This window comes from Halichoerus grypus, chromosome 2, assembly GCF_964656455.1.
Source record: "Halichoerus grypus chromosome 2, mHalGry1.hap1.1, whole genome shotgun sequence".
NCBI classification, from domain to species: Eukaryota; Metazoa; Chordata; class Mammalia; order Carnivora; family Phocidae; genus Halichoerus; species Halichoerus grypus.
In genome coordinates this window covers 57241825-57261248 of record NC_135713.1, presented here as the reverse complement: position 1 = coordinate 57261248, position 19424 = coordinate 57241825, and the positions used below count along the sequence as shown (strand labels likewise).

The 19424-nt window shown below is 45.0% G+C and overlaps 1 protein-coding gene across 1 annotated transcript; it reads right to left on the bottom strand.

Annotated features, from left to right (window-relative positions):
* Positions 1–17569: 17569 nt before the first annotated feature.
* Positions 17570–18966, bottom strand: FBLL1 (fibrillarin like rRNA 2'-O-methyltransferase 1). The gene has a single exon (XM_036106742.2). The coding sequence runs from the start codon at positions 18680–18682 to the stop codon at positions 17690–17692; it is 993 nt and encodes a 330-aa protein (XP_035962635.1). The 5' UTR covers positions 18683–18966; the 3' UTR covers positions 17570–17689.
* Between the last annotated feature and the right edge of the window lie 458 nt (positions 18967–19424).

The window sequence follows — 19424 nt, the reverse complement described above, 5'->3', positions numbered from 1 at the left end:
AGCAGACTCCCTGCTCATCAGGGAGCCCGATGTGGGACTCGATCCTGGGACTCCAGGTTCATGACCTGAGCCGAAGGCAGTTGCTTAACCAACTGAGCCACCCAGGCGCCCACAAGAGTTCTTTATTCCAGTTAGAAGCACTTTGTTGGATATATGTTTGGATATTTTCTCCAAGTTTGTGGCTTGTCTTTTTATTTTCTTAGATTATTTTGAAAAGTAGAGTTTTTTTATTTTGTTGAAGTCCGTTTCTCATTTTTTTCCTTTATGGTTCCCACTTGTTAGGTCCTAAAAAATCTTGGCCTACCCAACGTCTTGAATATTTTCTGCTGGTTTATTCTAGGCATTTTGTGTAGTTTTTATGTTTAGATCTATGAATCAATGAGGTAAGGGTTGAAGGGGTGTGTCTTTGGGGGTCTTAAGCATATGGGTATCTAGTTGTGTCAGCATCGTGTATCAAAAAGACTTGTTTTGTGATTGTGAGTCCTGGGATTAGAGGGAGATAGCAATTACAAAGCATCAGGAGGAAAGTTGTGGGAGTGATGGATATGTTCATTATTGTCATTGTGATGATGGTTCCACAGGTGTATACCTATGTCAAAGCTCATCATATTGTTTATTTTAAATTTGTGGTTTATTGTACATAGATTATACCCCAATAAAGCCTTTTTTAAAAAGACAGAATAACTGTTCACATTTGTGTCAACGCACCCAGTTCTTTCTCCTGATTCTTTTTTTTTTCTCCTGATTCTGATTATGAAATTTATGGTTCAACCAATTCTAGACATGTAAGAAAACATTCTGGTTTTTTCTTGGGTTCCTTTCCATAATGCTACTTTAGTCTGAAATCTTCCCAATGCTGTAAAGAAAGGAAGGCTCTCTTGAATTCAAGAGTCTTACCTCAATGAAACTGGGCAAAAAATTAAAATAAATATAAATAATATATTTATATTAAAATTAAATTAAAATAAAAAATAAATACTCTTCATCTAAGAGTACACTTCAAATTATAGATGACCTAGTATCTCTCACACACCAGGAGCCAGTTACCAGCCAAGTTTGGGCATAGAGAATCCATGAGTTAGAATCTCACAGACTGCTGATTCAAACCCAGGATTTTACAGGGAATTATAAAGCTCAGAGAAGTCAATTGTACTGTCCCAGGTCACACAGCAGGTTATTCACAGAACTGAAATTCAACTCTAGCTTTTCTCAATCCATTCAGTGTTGTTTTTCTTTCTTTCTTTTTTTTTTTTTTTAACCCTCTCCCTGTTGGGCAAGTAGCATATAGGAACAGAATGTTATTCAAATTAAAAAGAATTAGGTTAGAACATCCAAGAAAGATAGAACAATCAATATAGAAAAATCGGAACAACTAGAGTACAAAAGAAAAACCAAAGAAAAAGTATCTTCATAAACACAATAAATATAAGTGTACTGAATTTGCCAATTACAGGGGTAGTCTGGGTTTAAAAGGAGAAAAACATCTATATGCTTTTATAATATAGAATGTTAACTAAAGTAAAAGGTGGGAGAGGCAGAATAACCATTTTACAGAGTAACCATTTTACAAAAATAAAGCAAAAACAGCCCAACACCCAGTGCAATACATTAGGGAAGGATCTCACCAGATAGACACTTCTCTAGAAGTGAAAAAGCATATCGATGAGCATTCTTCGCAGGGCAGATCTCCAGGGCAGGAGGTACCCAATTTAGGGCCCCACATCAGGTACCCCAGCCCCTAGGATCTGTACCAGAGAGACAAGCCCCCAGAATATCTGGCTTAGAAAGCTAACACAAAAAATAATAATTAAAAGGGGGGGCACCTGCCTGGCACACTCGGTAGAACATGTGACTCTTGATCTAGGGACTGTTAAATTCGAGCCCCACATTGGGTGTAGAGATTACTTAAAAATAAAATCATAAAAAAAAAAAAAAGAAAGAAAGAAAACCAGCAGGGCTGAGCTGATGTCCAGGTATCCCAAAGTGCTCTGGAAACAGGTTCCTCTCCTGGAGGGTTCATAATCAGTCTCACTAACCCCAAGACTCAGCAAAAAAAAAAAAAAGAAAGAAAAAAAAAAGCTGGAAAAATGGCTAGTAGCAACCCACAAACATAAGGACTACCACAGGCACAGAGGCCCTTCCTCAGGAGTGAGGGATTCAAGACCCAAATTGGGTGCCTCCTGCCTGGAGATCTGCCCTGGGAAGAGCTGGCTTTGAAAATTAGTAGGGCTTAACTCCAGGGGCTTTGAGTATCAGTGGGGTTTAACTCCGGGAGAGCCAGAGGGCTATAGGTTACTAAAACTCTGTTCTTAAAGGGCCCATGCACAATCTCACTCACTCTGAGGCCCACGACAGAGTCAGCAGTTTGAAAAGCACCTGGGCCATACATGTAGGAGATCTATTGACTAATTTTAGGATGCATGCCAGAGGGGCAGAGATTTGTAGGAACTTTCTCTGGGAACAGAAGTGCTGCTGTGCACCATTTTTCTTGACCTTTTTCAGCCTAGCTGGCCCAATGTTGGCAGGCAAAGTTCTGACACTCTCCAACTACATTGCTAGCACCATTCAACCTACCCTGGTATCCCCCTGTGGACATACCACACTCAATCCACCAATCCAGACAGGTGTACCTCCAAAGCAGTTTCTGCCCTGCTCCACCAATAGGCAACCTCCATTGGGACCAGCACCCCTCCAAAGCAATGCCTGCCCTGGGGAGGAAGGGAGGCAGCCCTGTCCACCAGCCGGCACATAATTGTTGCTGTCAGGCCCCTCAGCCAGCAGTGCTGGGTCCAGGCCCACCTACCAACAGCCCCACAACAGTCACCTCCCAGTCATAACAGGAGTGTGCACAAAGCCCACAAACAGGATACCACAGGAGCATCTGGTTCTGGTAACTAGAGGGAATTGTGCTTCTGGGCACACAGAATATCACTACCTTCAAGACCAGGAGAGGAAGTTGATCTACTAATACATAGAAAAACAGAGAATCAGACAAAATGAGGAGACAGAGGAATATGTCCCAAGTGAAATAACAAGACAAAACCTCATAAAAAGAACTAAACAATGAAGATAAACAATCTACCTGATAAGCAACTCAAAGTGATGGACGTAAAAATGGTCAGTGAATTTGGGAGAAGAGTAAAACTCAGTGAGAACTTCAACAAAGAGATAGAAAATACAAAAACCAATGAAGCTGAAGAATACAATAACTGAAATGAAAAACACACTAGCAGGAATCAACAGCAGATTAGAGGATGCAGAAGAATGGATCAGTCGTCTGGAAGATGGGGTAGTGGAAATCATCCAAGCTGAATGCAAAAGGAAGAAAGATTTAAAAAAAAAAAAATGATGATAGGTTAAGGGATCTCCAGCAAAACATCAAGTGTACCAACATACACATTATAGATGTCCCAGAAGGGAAAGAGAGAGAAAGGGTCAAGAAACTTATTTAAAGAAATAATAGCTGAAAACTTCTCTAAACTGGGGAAGGAAAGAGACATCCAGGTCCAGGAAGCAGAGAGAGCCCCAACAAGATGAACCCAAAGAGGGTTACTAAGACACAGTAATTAAAATGTCAAAAATTAAACACAAAGAGAGAATTTTAAAAAAGGTTTATTTATTTATTGGAGGGGGGAGGGGGAGAAACAGAGGGAGGGGGACAAGCAGACTCCACACTGAGTGTGGAGCCTGATGCAGGGCTCCATCTCACAACCCCAAGATCATGACCTGAGCCAAAATCAAGAGTCGGATGCTCAACCGAGCCACCCAGGCACCCCAAACAGAGAATCTTTAAACAGTGAGAGAAAAGAAACTAACACACAAGAGAATACCCATAAGACTATCAACTGAGTTTTCAGGAATTTTTCAGGCCAGAAGAGAGTGGCATAATATATTTAAAGTGCTGAAATTAAAACACCTACGATGAAGAATAGTCTACCTAGTAAGGGTATCATTCAGAATTGAAAGAGAAATAAAGAATTTCAGAGACAAAGAAAAGGTAAAGGAGTTCATCATCACTAAACCAGACTTATAAGAAATGTTAAAAGCATTTAAGTGGAAAATAAAAGGCCACAAGTAAGGAAATTATGAAAGAAAAAATTCATTGGTAAAAGCAAACATATAGTAAAGGAAGTAGGTCAATCATTATCAAGCTAGTATGACGGTTAAAAGATAAAAGTAGTAAAATCAACTATATCTACAATAATTAATTAAGGGATACTCAAAATAAGATGATGTAAAATACATAAATCTTGTGGGGCAGGGCAGAGAAAAATTTAGTGCTTTTAGAATGTGTTCAAAGTTGGGCACCTGGCTGGCTCAGTTGGTTAAGCGTCTGCCTTCAGCTCAGGTCATGATCCTGGAGTCCTGCGATCAAGTCCCACATAGGGCTCCCAGCTCAGCGGGGAGCCTGCTTCTCCCTCTGACCCTCTCCCCTCTCATGCTGTTTCTCTCTCGCTCGCTCTCTAATCAATAAATAAATAAATAAAATCTTTAGAATGTGTTCAAAGTTAAGTGACGAGGGCACCTGGGTGGCTCAGTCAATTAAAGTGTCTGCCTTCAGCTCAGGTCCTGGGATTGAGCCCCACATCAGGCTCCTTGCTCAGCAGCGAGCCTGCTTCTCCCTCTCCCTCTGCCTGCTGTTCCCCCTGCTTGTGCTTGTGTGCTCTCTCTCTCTCTCAAATAAATAAAACCTTAAAAAAAAAAAACCAAAGTGACTATCAACTTAAACAGACTATTATACACATGGGGTGTTATATATGAACCTCATGGTAACCACAAAACAAAAACCTAAAACAGAAGCACAAAAAATAAAAATAAATTCAAGCATAACACCAGAGAAAGTCAAAAAATCACAAGGGAAGAGAGCAAAAGAAGAAAGGAACAGAGAAGAATTACAAGAACAACCAGAAACCAATTAACAAAATGGTAACAAATAAATACCTATCAATACTTACTTTCAGCTCTCTCCTCCAGCCATCCAAGATGCTGAAAGGAAAGAAGGCTAAGGGGAAGACGTCCCCAGCCCCAGCTGTTGTGAAGAAGCAGGAGGCCAAGAATGTGGTCAATCCCCTGTTTGAGAAAAGGCCCAAGAATTTTGGCATCAGTCAGGACATCCAACCCAAAGGGACCTCACCCACTTTGTCATATGGCCCTACTACATCCAACTGCAGTGGCTAAGGGCTATTGTCTATAAACATCTAAAAGTGTCCCCTGCTCATCATGAGCAGGTGGGATTTATTCCAGGGATGCAAAAATGGTTCAATATCCACAAATCAATCATGATATACCACATTAACAAAATGAAAGATGAAAATCATAGTCATCTCAATAGACACAAAAAGCATTTGACAAAATTCAACTTCCATTCATGATAAAAACTCTCAATAAAGTGGGTATAGAAGGAATATACCTCAACATAATAAAGGCCATAAATGACAAGCCCGCAGATAATGCCATATGCAACGATGAAAAACTGAAATCTTTTCCTCTAAGATCAGGAACAAGAAAAGGATGCACACTTGCACCACTTTTATTCAACATAGAACTGGAAGTCCTAACCTCAGCAATCAGACAATAAAAAGAAATAAAAGGCATCCAAATTGGTAAGGAAGGGGGCGCCTGGGTGGCTCAGTCGTTAAGCGTCTGCCTACGGCTCAGGTCATGATTCCAGGGTCCTGGGATCGAGCCCCGCATCGGGCTCCCTGCTCAGGAGGCCTGCTTCTCCCTCTCCCACTCCCCCTGCTTGTGTTCCCTCTCTCGCTGTGCCTCTCTCTGTCAAATAAATAAATAAAATCTTTTTTAAAAATTTACAAAAAAAAACCCAAAAAAACAAATTGGTAAGGAAGAAGTAAAACTTTCACTCTTTGTAAATAACATGATACTCTATATAGAAAACCCCCAAAGACTTCACCAAAACAACTGCTAGAAATGATAAATGAATTCAGTAAAGTCACAGGATACAAAAATCAATGTACAGAAATCTGTTGCATTTCTATGTCAATAATGGAGCAGCAGAAAGAGAAATTAAGAAAACAATCCCATCTACAATTGTACCCAAAATAGTAAGATATCTAGGGATAAACCTAACCAAAGAGGTGAAAGATCTGTATCTGGAAACTATAAAACACTGATGAAAGAAAATGAAGACAACACAAAGAAATGGAAAGACATTCCATGCTCATGGATTGGAAGAACAAATACTGTTAAAAATGTCGGGGCACCTGAGTGGCTCAGTCGTTAAGTGTCTGCCTTCGGCTCAGGTCATGATCTCAGGGTCCTGGGATCGAGCCCCATATCGGTCGGGCTCCCTGCTCAGTGGGAAGCCTGCTTCTCCCGCTCCCACTCCCCTTGTTTGTGTTCCCTCTCTCACTGTGTCTCTCTCTGTCAAATAAATAAATAAAATCTTTAAAAAAAAAGTCTATACTACCCAAAACAATCTACACATTTAATGTGATCTCTATCAAAATACCACCAGCATTTTTCACAGAACTAGAACAATACTAAAATTTGTATGGAGCAGCAAAGGACCCCTAACTAATAGTAAAGCCATCTTGAAAAAGAAAAGCAAAGCTGGAGTCATCACAATTCCAGACTTCAAGCTATATTACAAAGCTGTCGTAATTAAAGCAGTATGGTACTGGCACAAAAACAGACACATAGATCAATGGAACAGAATAGAAAATCCAGAAATAAACCTACAATTATATGGTCAATGAATCTTTGACAAAGCAGGAAAGAATATCCAATGGGAAAAAGAATGTATCTTCAACAAATGGTGTTGGGAAATCTGGACAGCAACTCGCAAACGAATGAAACTGAACCACTTTCTTTTTTTTTTCTTTTTTTTTTTATTTGCGAGAGAGACAATGATCGACAGAGAGCATGAGAGGGAGGAGGGTCAGAGGGAGAAGCAGACGCCCTGCTGAGCAGGGAGCCCAATGTGGGACTCGATCCCGGGACTCCAGGATCATGACCTGAGCCGAAGGCAGTTGCTTAACCAACTGAGCCACCCAGGCGCCCCGAAACTGAACCACTTTCTTACACCATACACAAAAGTAAATTCAAAATAGATTAAAGAACTAAATGTGATACCTGAAACCATAAAAATCCTAGAAGAGAACATAGGCAGTAACCTCTTTGACATCAACCATAGCAAAATCTTTCTAGATAGGTCTCCTGAGTCGAGGGAAACAAAAGCAAAAATGAACTATTGGGACTACATCAAACTAAAAACCTTCTGTACAACGAAGGAAATGATCAACAAAACTAAAAGCCAGCCTACTGAGGACGCCTGGGTGGCTCAGCTGGTTGAGCCTCCAGCTCTTGACACCGGCTCAGTCATGATCTCGGGGTTGTAGGATCAGCCCCACGTCAGGCTCTGCTCCTAGCATGGAGTCTGCTTCTCTCCCACTCCCTCTCTCTCTGCCCATCCTCCAGCTCTCTCTCTCTCTCTCTGATACCGGCTCAGTCATGATCTCGGGGTTGTAGGATCAGCCCCACGTCAGGCTCTGCTCTTAGCATGGCGTCTGCTTCTCTCCCATTCCCTCTCTCTCTGCATCCTCCAGCTCTCTCTCTCTCTCTCTAAAAAATAAATAAATCTTAAAAAAAAAAAAAAGGCAACCTACTGAATTGGAGAAGATATTTGCAAATGACATACCTGATAAAGGGTTAGTATCCAAAATATATAAATATCTTACACAACTCAACACCAAAAAGCAAATAATCCAATTTAAAAATGGGCAGAAGACATGAACAGACATTTCTCCAAAGACAGAGATGGCCAACAGACACATGAAAAGATGCTCAACATCACTCCATCATCAGGGAAATGCAAATCAAAACTACAGTGAGATACTACCTCAAACCTCTCAGAATGGCTAAAATCAACAACAGAAGAAACAACAGATATTGGTGAGGATGTGGAGAAAAAGGAACCTTTGTGCACTATTGGCAGGAATGCAAACTGGTACAGCCACTGTGGAAAAGAGTATGGAGGTTCCTCAAAAAGTTAAAAATAGAATTACCTTATGATCCAGCAATCACACTACTGGGTATTTACCCAAAGAATACAAGAACACTAAGTCAAAGGGATATATGCACCCCGTGTTTTTAGCAGCGTTATTTACAATAGCCAAGATATGGAAGCGTCCATCAATTGATGGATGAAGAAGATGTGGTCTGTGCATGCACACACACAATGGAGTATTATTCAGCCATCAAAAAGAATGAAATCTTGCCATTTGCAATGACATGGATGGAGCTAGACAGTATTATGCTAAGTGAAATAACTCAAAGACAAATGCTGTATGGTTTCCCTTATACGTGGAATCTAAAAATCAAAACAAATGACTGAACAAAACAGAAATAGACTCATAAATACAGAGAACAAACTGGTAGCTGTCAGAGGGGAGGTGAATGGGAAAGCGGGCAAAATAAAAGAGGACTTAGCAGTATAAAATTCCAGGGCACCTGGGTGGCTAAGGCGGTTAAGCATCTGCCTTAGGCTCAGGTCATGATCCCAGGGTCCTGGGATCAAGCCTCGTGTCAGGCTCCCTGCTCAGTGGGGAGTCTGCTTCTCCCTCTCCCTCTGTATGTGCTTGTGCTCTCTCTCTCTCGCCCTCTCACTCTCTCTCAAATAAATAAAATCTTTTTAAAAAAGAAGTATAAAATTCCAGTTATAAAATAAATAAGTCATAGTAATGTAAAGTATGGCAGAGGGAATACAGTCAATAATATTGTAATAAATTTGTATGGTGATAAATAGTAACTACACTTATCATAGTGAGCATTTTGTTATATAGTCACTATGCTGTACACCTGAAATTAATATAATATTGTATGTCAACTATACTTCAATTTTGAGATAAATAAAATAAAAAATGATCAGGCAAACATTAACAGAAAGCCTATGTAGTTATATTAAGGCAAGAAAATAAACGTGAAGACAAAGGCCATCATTAGGAATAAGGCCATTATAGGACCATAAAAAGTTAAAATAAGACATAATAATTTAAAATATAAATGCAAGTAATAAAATATCCACAAAAATAAAGCTAAAATTGATGAAATGTTAAGTCATGAAACTGCCATCACAGGGGGATTATTTCAACACTTCAATTATTGACAGTTCAGGTAAACAAAAAGTCAGAAAAATGTAAGTTTGAACACGGCAGTCAAGCTTGACCTAAAGGTCATAACATTGAATTATCAGCCAACAGGAGGGTACACATTCTTTACAAAAATTGATCATGTACAAGACTACAGAGTCTCAATAAATTTCAAAATATAAGACCACATTCTCTGAGCACATCACAATTAAATTACACGATAATAACAAAAGCTACATATTTGCCGATGGCTTGAGAGAAAGTGTAGAGCAGTGGTTAAAAGTGGTTAAAAGCAACTATTCTGGAGCATAGATTTAAATCCTGCTCTGGGGGCGCCTGGGTGGCTCAGTCGTTAAGCATCTGCCTTCGGCTCAGGTCATGATCCCAGGGTCCTGGAATCGAGCCCCGCGTAGGGCTCCCTGCTCAGCCAGGAGCCTGCTTCTCCCTCTCCCGTTCCCCCTGCTTGTGTTCCCTCTCTAGCTGTCTCTCTGTGTCAAATAAATAAAATCTTTAAATCAATCAATCAATCCTGCTCTTACAGGCACACGATATCAGGCAAATTTCTTAACTCCATGTGCCTCACCACATGCAGGATAAGGTTAATAATTCTACCTACCTGTGGTCATCATTAATGTTGTTCAGCAGAAATTTTCAGTATTCCGCCTTTCAGACACATAGTAGGATTGCACTTCCTGGCTTCCTTGTGGTTGGGTCGGTTCATATGACTGGTTCTGGCCAACTAGTGAGTGAATTGTGATTGCAAAGGATATGCACTACTTCTCAGCTAAATCACTTAATCACCTTTTTGAGACCTTCCAGAGCCACCTTTTCCCTCTAGTGTAACAACCAGCATTATCCAAGGTAGAGATCAAGCTAACAGGGCAGACACTAAGTGACTAAAATTAACAGTGGCCCTATCTCCTCACTTACTCACCAAATAATGAAGGTGCTGCAGTGTGAGGGAGAAAATAAACTCTCCATTTAGGCACAGACTTTGAGGCTTGGCTCACAGCATAATCCATCTGATATACCTATCCCAACTGATACAGAAGTTGGATGAGAAATGGAATGCCACTGAATACCAAAAACCTAAAATACATGGCATTGGATTAAGGGCCGGCAGCTAGGTGAGGATGGAAGGGTGGTGATTCATGTTATGAGGAAGTGAAGCTTTAGTCACCTAATAATGTGGAAGGTAGGTAACGTGCCGGTGAACTTGGGACCTTAGGAGAAGTTGAAAAAGAGTGTTAGTAGCATTATATTGGCAGCTTTATTTCCATTTGATTATGTGCTCCAAGAAACAGGTGGGTTCAGAAAAGAATTGGACAAGGAATTCAGCCAGGAAATAACTATAATGGACCATGAGATCTTAGCCAGGTAAGGAAGGAAGGGAGAACTTGGGGACAGCAAGCAGAGAGTTGAAGGAGTGGTAAAAAGATGGTGGATCAGAGTGTTGGGGGCCTTTGGGGGTTGAATGATTGCTGGATCTACCATTCCTAAAGGCAGTGAGGTAGACAAATAAGTGGGAAGGAAGGAGGTTTGGATGAGAGAATATTAGAATCATAGGAGGAGATTAGAAAGACATGGTTCTCCATAAAAACAACTTCTGGTTTCTTCCTCGGCTCTTCTTGTCCAGCGTTTCTGGAAGCCATCCTGTGTGGCAGACATGGAACACTCTGCCACACACGATGGCTACTGCATGTAGCCAGATTTTTTTTTTTTTTTTACCGTAAACAACAACTTTAATAAGATTTAAATTCCCTAACCAAATGAGAGGCAGAACAAGAGGAATAGAGAGGAGAGGCATTTATTCTCGCCTAAGCACAGGAGGGATGGATGAACGAAACAGGAGGCAGGGAAAACTGTCTACAGGACATGTCTGAGCTAAGTCTGAAAGCATGGGGAAGGAGTAAGTCAAACAGGTGATGTGGAGAAGAAAGTACTATAGGAAGAAATAATCATGAGCAAGGCCCACGTGTCTGAAACACAAGAGGAGACAGCAATTCTGAATTACTGAAACAGAGTGATGTGAAACAAGATTGAAGTGGTAGTCAGAAGTTGGCCTTTGGAGGGCTTTGAATGCCATGCTGTTTTAGTCCCTCAGGCGACTTAAGATGACAGAGACAGGGTAGTTTATAGACAACAGATTCCTATTTCTCCCAGTGCTGGAGGCTGGAAGTCTGAGATCAGGGCGCCAGCACGGCTGGGCGCTGGTGCAGGTCCTCTTCCAGCTTGCAGAATGGCAGCTTCTTGCTATGCCCTCACAGGGCGGAAGGGGAGGAGATCTTTTGGGCATCTCTCTTATAAGGCACTAGTCCCATTCGACAGGGCTCTGCCCTCATGACCTAATCACTTCCTGAGTTGGTTCTGTGCCCCACTCCACCATGTGAAAACGGGGCCTGTTCTCCATCACACCACCAATTCTCCAACACCAGCTGGCTGTCCTACAATGCAACTCAATTCTGACATGCTCCACCTGGAGAGAGCTTCAGATCCCACAGGCTGAGGGCTCAGTCCCACAAGATGCCCACCCTCCCAACTTCAGATGCCAACAACAAGCCCGGGTTATTACCTGTGCTTCTGACTGGCTATGAATCAGAGGAGCCCCAGAATTCCTGGGTGATGTTTTCAGGCACAAGTCCTCCAGGAAGAGGCTTGGCTGGAAGCAGTAGGTGGAGAAGTGTCTAATGGACAGTGGACATGGAGCCATATTGGATGGGAGGCTGGATGGCCACCAGGGAATGGAAATGGCAAGCATGAGAAAAAAGGCAACATTTTGGGAAGAAATCTATAAATGTTTTTGCTCAAGAGACAGAAAAGCCCATTCAAAACAACTTATGTATTGAGAACTCTTAGAGTGTGGATGAGGAGATAAACGTGGCAGAATCTGGCTACTGATTAAATATCAGTGTGCGGTCTCTCGTGTCCGATCAGAGGTGATCGCAAAGGCTCCACTCGGCAGACCTGGTGTGGCGGAAGGGACAAGGTGCCTCCCCCTGCCGGACTTGGAGCACAGCCTGCACCCTGCAGTCTCGGAAGGACTCAGGGCCCCCCACAGGTAAATATTCACATTTCTACTCTGTCTCCTCCGTTTCTAGGTCTCCTTATCTGAGGCCTTGGAGGCCTCCTGCGGGCGGCTCTGGCACCTGTTGGAGGCAGCAGGGGAAAATGAAAACGCTCTTCCCCTTTCTGACTCAGAACTCAAAACTTCTCCACTCCTCGCCTTCCCGCTCACCCCCCCATTGCCCACCTCGTCCATAAAACTACTGAAGCCTTTTGTTCCAGGTGCTGGAAACAGCAAGATGACCCCCACACCCCATGTAGCTCTCAGCCCCCTGACCCTCAATCAGGGCCATTGCACCGGGGGGGAATGAAACAGGGGGAGTCGGCACTTTCTCTAGTTTTAGCCTCCTGCTTATTCCATGGCAGTAATTAAAGACTTAACTCTGACACCTGGCAGCTCAGCGCTCTCCCAGCTCAGCTGAACCCCTGACAAACATGATCTGCATGCAGCTCTCAGGGGCCAAATGCCCAGAAACATTAATAACTTTGTTTTCATGCACAGACTTCACTCCTCCTCCTCTTTGGAATCTTGGGGAGTACCCTGGGCTGTCACAGAAGCCCCAAGTAGCCACAGGCACCAAAGAAAAGCTCAGCTATTGTCTTCCACTTATCCAAAATACTGTACTAAATCTGCCTTTCCCAATCAATGACAAGAGTGGTATGAGATTGTAAATAGTGGGTGTCAGCCCTGGGTGCACATTAGAATCACCTGCGGGATGGATGAAAAACATTGAAGCCACGTCTTTCCCTAGAGCATCTGATTTTCATTTCATTAACTTAAAGAGGCAACACAATCCTGCTCTTCCACTTTCTATTTTTTTAAAGATTTATTTGAGAGTGGAGGGGAGGGGAAGAGGGAGAGAATCCTCAAGCAGACCCCCCTCGCCGAGCGCAGAGCCCCATGTGGGGCAGCTCCATCTCACAACCCATGAGATCATGACTGGAGCTGAAAGAGTGGGACACTCAACTGACTGAGTCACCCAGGTGACCCTGTTCTCCCACTTTCTAACTAAGCCACATTGGGTGATTCATATCACTTTCCGAGACCTCAGTTTCCTTATCTATGATGTGGGGGTGATAACACTTGCCTCCCAGGGGGTGGTTAAGTTAAGCAAGGTGTCTGGAAGCCTAGTAAATGCTGTCTCAATTGGAATGTGAATCAAGAGCCTTCGGAAGAGGGATTTCCTGTGAGCCCAAAGGCCTGGAAGACTACTTGGAAGAGTTGGATTTGCCTCCTTAAGAAGGAATGTTGACACTTGGGTGGGTGGAGAGGCGAAGGGACCACTCTAAGACATAAGCAATCAGGACCCCTGCCCTGGGCCCTGACTTTACAGGACTTTGCCCTGGCTTTCCTCTGTCTGCACCTTGCCCCCCAGGGCAAGGAGGCCATAAGGAACGAGTGCCATCCCCCCCCCCCACCCCCAAGAGCCCATGTTCCCATCTTCTAGTTCATAGGTCACGCACCAGAAACCAGCCTGAGCAGCCTGGGTCTGCTTCTTTTGTATTCTCCAATCCAGTCCTCCTGAGAGGGGACCACACTTCCAGTTTGCCACTCTAGCCCCATGGGGTGCCTTAAAGGAGGCTATTTATTAAAAGGCATGGGGACAGACCCTGGACTTGAAGGCTGGAATTCTACAGACACGTGCATGAGGGCTTTCAGGGTGTAGGCAGACCAGGAGTGGGAAGGGGCAGGGGCAGGCCACAGGCCAGGGGCTTGCATGCGTTCTCTTGCTCCAGACCACACAAATGTTAGAAGTAGCTCCAACACCAGTGTTCATTTTATAGCACTCCATTAAACTGAACATTTATGTTTCAGTATTTTTCTGGTATGTTTGTTCTCATTATTAAATTTAAAATATTTTAAAAAAATCAGGGGCACCTGGGTGGCTCAGTCGGTTAAGCGTCTGCCTTCAGCTCAGGTCATGATCCCAGGACCCTGGGATCCTGCTCCCTGCTGGATTGCATTGGGCTCCCTGCACGGCGGGCAGTCTGCTTCTCCCTCTCCCTCTGTCTGCTGCTCCCCCTGCTCGTGCTCTCTCTCTCTGTCAAATAAATAAATAAAATCTTAAAAAAAAAAATCAAACGGTGCTTAGCTCCCAGCCTGAGACCTCATAAGTGCTTGAAAAATATGAGTGATGCAGAACCCAAACATACTCACCGCAGCTCAGATGAGCATCTCACTTCGTAGCAGGATCGCAGCTAGGAAGGAGACTGCCAATTTCTTCCAGTTTAAACCAGTCCCTTTTGGATAAAGGTCCATTCTCTTGGGTCTTCTCCCTCCCTAGTCTTCTCCCTGCATCCCTAGAGGCCTCTGGGCAGGAGGAGGCTAACAGACATTACAGTGATGGCGAGGGTAGGTGAGATTGGATCTGTGTGTTCTCCACCGCCCCTCCCCACCCCCGCTTCTGCTGACTTGCTCTGGCGCAGAGTTCACCACTCCTGATTTTTGAGTATCAGCCTCTTACCTCCCTGCACCTGCTGCAGAGGTGCCTACAGCTGGTCACACACTGACGCTTGGGCCAGGCTCCACTGTGGCTCTTGTTAGGCTGCTGATTCTCTGAAACTCAGCAGCAACTTCCATCCACCCTTCAGCTTGAACATCAGGCCCCTCTGAAAGCCCTGCTAAGTTCCCCCCAACTCCAGCATAACCCCAGGCCTTTATGCTACTCCTGAATTCTCAGCTACCTTGTCATCTTATATGGACAATGAGAGGAAAGATGGGAAGGAGAAACAGTACACAGAGCTCGGTCGAGGTATTTCACATTGCATGTTGGTTTCCTCAGTCAGTTCTCACAAGCCAGTAAGACAGGCATTTTAGCTGAAGTTTCCTGTCCCACCCTAGTGTTATAGGCTGAACCTGTTCCCCCCCAAAGTCAAGTGTTGAAGCCCTAACCCTCAGTGTGACTGTATTTAGAGATGGGGCCTTTAAGAGGTAGTTAAAGTTAAATGAGGTCATAAAGGTGAGGCCCTAATTTGATAGGACTGGTGTCCTATAAGAAGAGGAAGAGATACCAAAGCTAGCTCTCCCTATCGCCTCCATCCCCCACCAAACACAAAGAGGAAAAGGCCATGTAAGGACACAGGGAGAAGGCAGCCATCAACAAGCAAAGGAGAGAGGCTTCACCAGAAACCAATCCTGCTGGCACCTTGACCTCGGACTTCCTTCCAGCCACCAGAACTGTGAGAAAATATCTATTGCTTAAGCAACCCAGACTGTGGTATTTTGTGATGATGGCCCAAGCAGCCTAAGACACCTAGAAATCACAATGTAATACCTTCTAGGAACCCAAGCATTCTTGGCTCTGAGCATGTCAGGTGCCCCGTGTCACTACGGCTGACTTCCTGGGCCTCGCTGCCCACTGGTTACAGTCCCATGCTTTTCCCTGCCTTTATTCTCCAATCAGGTTCCAGCTTCCTTCCTTTATTCCCTCAGTCTTATTCCCATATTTCTTTTGGTACTTACCATGTTGTTCCATTGGCCCAGGAACCCATCTACTACTCAGAGATACTCTTTAGGAGGTTGTTTTGCGTCCTTTCTCCATTAATGTTCCCACTTCAAGCAGCTTCAGACATGGACTATAAATTGTCCCTGTGGGCATATGTGGGAGTTCTCATGCCAAGGAAGGAGATGGAGTTTTCCCTGTAAAGAACCAAGTGCTCCTTTTTGAGGCTGAGCTGACTCTGAGAAGGGCTGGATCCTGTCACATTCTGGAAGTTTCCTGGGAGTCCATCCTCAGCCTCAGGGATTCATCCCAGCATCAAGTTAATAAGCCTAGGATTGAAGAGAGGGTTTTCAAAGCAAAGGAGCCAGTATAGATCTCCATGGAAGGGCCACAGATTTTGAAATCAGATTCCTATGGGTTTGATTTCTGGCTGTGAACCCTACTGGAGGATCATAAGCAAGTTATATCATCTTTCTGAACTGCAGTTTTCTCATCTGTTAAATGGAAATAATGAACCCTGCTTTGCAGGATTGTAATGAAGATTTCACATTCTTTTTGGAAATGACTGGTTTGGGTTTTTATAGGCATTTATTCCATTCACCCTATTCTTCCTGAGTCCGTCTGGCCAACAAACCTGAACGGTAGTTCTCACCTTGCATATAGCATTTGTGTGGTGTGGTGGGGAATGAGGGGAGGAGTGGAGGGATAGATGCCTTTTAAAAAATCTGATTTATTGTATTTTGTTCAGGAAATATCCTCTCAGAAAATGCAGACTAACTGCAATCTACCCCAGCACATCTTTAGGAAGGCAGAACCATTCTCCAAATAATGCATTAGGGAGCAATCATCCCCAGACTCAATATCAATGACCTTGGCAATGGGGATTTTTTTTTTTTTTTTTAAGGTGTGAGTGAATGAATAAATGTCTTCTTAAAGGCCTGGTTTTGGAACATTCCCAGCTCCCCTGGGATTGCTTACTCTCCCACTCCCTTTGGGCTGGTTTAGAGAGTCAGAATTGAATGTAATGAGTCCAGCAACTCAGGGTCTGCAGGAAATGCCCTTCAGAAACAGACACTTTCTGAAGTCATTTTTCTGGTTGTTTCTCAGACACTTGGTGATACCATCTTGGGTATGTTATGCCTGGCAGTGGGGACACGTTGCAAAGTAGACCCGCATCCTACCCCCCTGCCTTATTTTGTTATTTTGAAATCTAAGGGCAGCACAGGGAGGTGAAAGAAAGAACACAATGAAACCACAGAACTCTGTTTTGTGTGTGTCCACACGTGGGGACTTGCAGTCTGTCCAGTGTGGGCCATGTAGGGGAGAGGTATGATTCCACTGGTGTAGAGGAAATAGCTGTGGATTTAGAGCCCAAAAGATTGGGATTTAAATTCTATCTCCTAACTGGTTATGCAAACTTGGGCAACCAGTTTACCTTCAGAAGCCCTGTTGCTTTGCATGTAAAAGGGAAATGGTTAACAAAGCCATTCCAGCGGGTGTGGTGAATAAGTACTAGGGGATGCAAAAGAGCTTAGGTGAAGAATAAAGTATTAAATATATATTTTACCAGAACTCGGGCTTAGAGTCCGACAGATCGGGTGTGTTACACTACACTATTGTCCATCAATACCCAGTGCCACTCCCTGGAGTCAGGCTCGGTCATGTGACTTAGCCAATGTAAACCCAAGTGCTCCCTCAATTCCAAGGGGGACTTTTCAGGCTCATTAGCAATGCCCCAGCTCTCTTCCCCCTGCCCCTGCGATGAGAAAGCTTGTGTGAGGAGGAGCCCTGGGACATTAGGGCCCTAAGTCATTAGAGTAAGCACAACTCCCATGCTGTTCCTTGATGGGTTCCTATCACCAGCTGTTTTAGCTCTTTTAGGGATTTGAAGATTTGGAGATTTAGGGATTGACTGTTATTGCAGGAAAACTGTCTGGCCTCACTGATACACCTGGGTACTGTTTCTTTATGCCATTTAATAGACAAAAGAAAAACAACACACAAAGAAAACACATACACAGTTATACTGAACACAGCACAGATTGGGGAGAGCCCAGGGACAGCCCTTGCTGGGTGCTACTTGCCACCGCTCTTGGGAAGGGGCCGGTAGACCCCCACGACCACAGCGTGGTCCCTCTCGTAGGGCTCCAGGGTCAGTTGCTCTTGAGGCTTTAAGTTCTCCTGCTGCAACTTCCTCACCTCAGAAGCAAACACTGCCTCAGCAGATGCAGTGGAGTCGATGCAGTTGGCCTTGATGGAAATGAGAAAGTGGCCCCCGTTGCGCAGGAAGGTGTGGGCATTCAGAGCTACTATCCGGGACTGGTCAGGCTGGGCCACATCGGCAAAGATCACATCCACCATCCCTATAAGCATGCGGTACTTGAGCGGGTGCCGGGCATCTTCGAGAACCGGGATGATGTTGGTTCGCTTCTTGGCCACGTTAACCAGATCACGGCCAGCGCGGTGGGAGAATTCAACCGCGTAGACCAGGCCGTCCGGGCCGATGATGTCGGACACATGAGAGACAGTGGTCCCTGAGGCAGCGCCCAGGTACAGCACTTTGGACTTGGGCTTGATGTGGATCTGGTCGACCCCGCCCAGGATGGCCGCTGCCAGCTTGGAGCGGAAGGGGTTCCATGTGCGGTACTCTTGTTTCACACCGCCTTCGGTCACAGTGACCCGCCGCTCGCCATACACCGAGTGGCCCGGCACCATATTCAGCGTTACCAGCGCGTCTTCCGCTCCACGGTAGATGAAGACACCCTCATGCCTGTGTGGCTCCACCGACACAGCATTGGCGCCCTTCCTGCGGCGGTTTTTGTTTTTGCCCACACCGCCGCGCCGCTGCCCGCTGCCACCACGGTCCCTACTGTCCCCCCCTCCGCGCCCCCGGCCCCGGCCGCCGCCGAAGCCACGCGCCCGCGCCCCAAAGCCGCCCTTGCCCCCAGGGCCGCCATCGCCTCCTCCTCCCTTGCCTCCGCCCCCCCGCCCGCCGCCCCACCCGCCGCCCCAGCTGCCACCCCCACGGCCACCCGACCCACCCCCGCGCGAGCTTGAGGCAGACTTCATGGCGCGCCCTGGGCACCCGGGTGGGTGGCTAGAGGTGATTGTAAAGGTGTCGCAGATAACTGGTGGCGGCTGTCAGGGGTTACCAGTGGCTTGGAGTTGCCAGGAGTCACAGGTGGTTCTGGATGGCAGTCCTGGCGTGGAACAATGGCGACAGCGGATGCTGCTGGCCTGGCCAGCCACAGCAGGAGACCGGGACAAGGTGTGCGGCGGTCGGGAACAGCTTTACCGCAGTGCCCGCAGCCCTGGAGCCGCCCTTTGACGCAGAGACCGGCGTGATTACATCACACCCGCTTCGGGACCCTGCAGCTCCGGAAGCCCCCCTTCTAACCCGCGAGCAGACGCAACCTGCTTCCTTTTAACTCTTCCCCTTCCTCACCTGCTGCTTTCTTAGGGACCCTTTGCACTTCTCCTGGGGAGCTGAGAAGGAAGCGTCTCCGCTGCAGATGAGGATGAGAGCAACGGCTTTAGTCCTTGCTGTGCCACTTGCTCGCTGTGTGGTCTTAGGAAGTTACCTGACTCTCTCTGAAATTCTTGTTTCAACTTGAGCAAGTTTTTTTAACTGAGTCTCAACATCCCATCTGTAAAACAGAACCTACCTGAGAAGTTTGTTTTAAAGTGCTACATACACTTATCCCAGCCATGGCGCATGATAATTACTGTGTTAGTTTTTTTTTTTTTTTTAATGTATTTCCTTTGGTCTTTTTGTTGAGGTATAGTTTACACACAATAAAATGCACCAATT

Excerpts from the sequence above, each read along its gene's own strand:
- FBLL1 (XM_036106742.2), bottom strand. The coding sequence starts at position 18,682 with ATGAAGTCTGCCTCAAGCTCGCGCGGGGGTGGGTCGGGTGGCCGTGGG.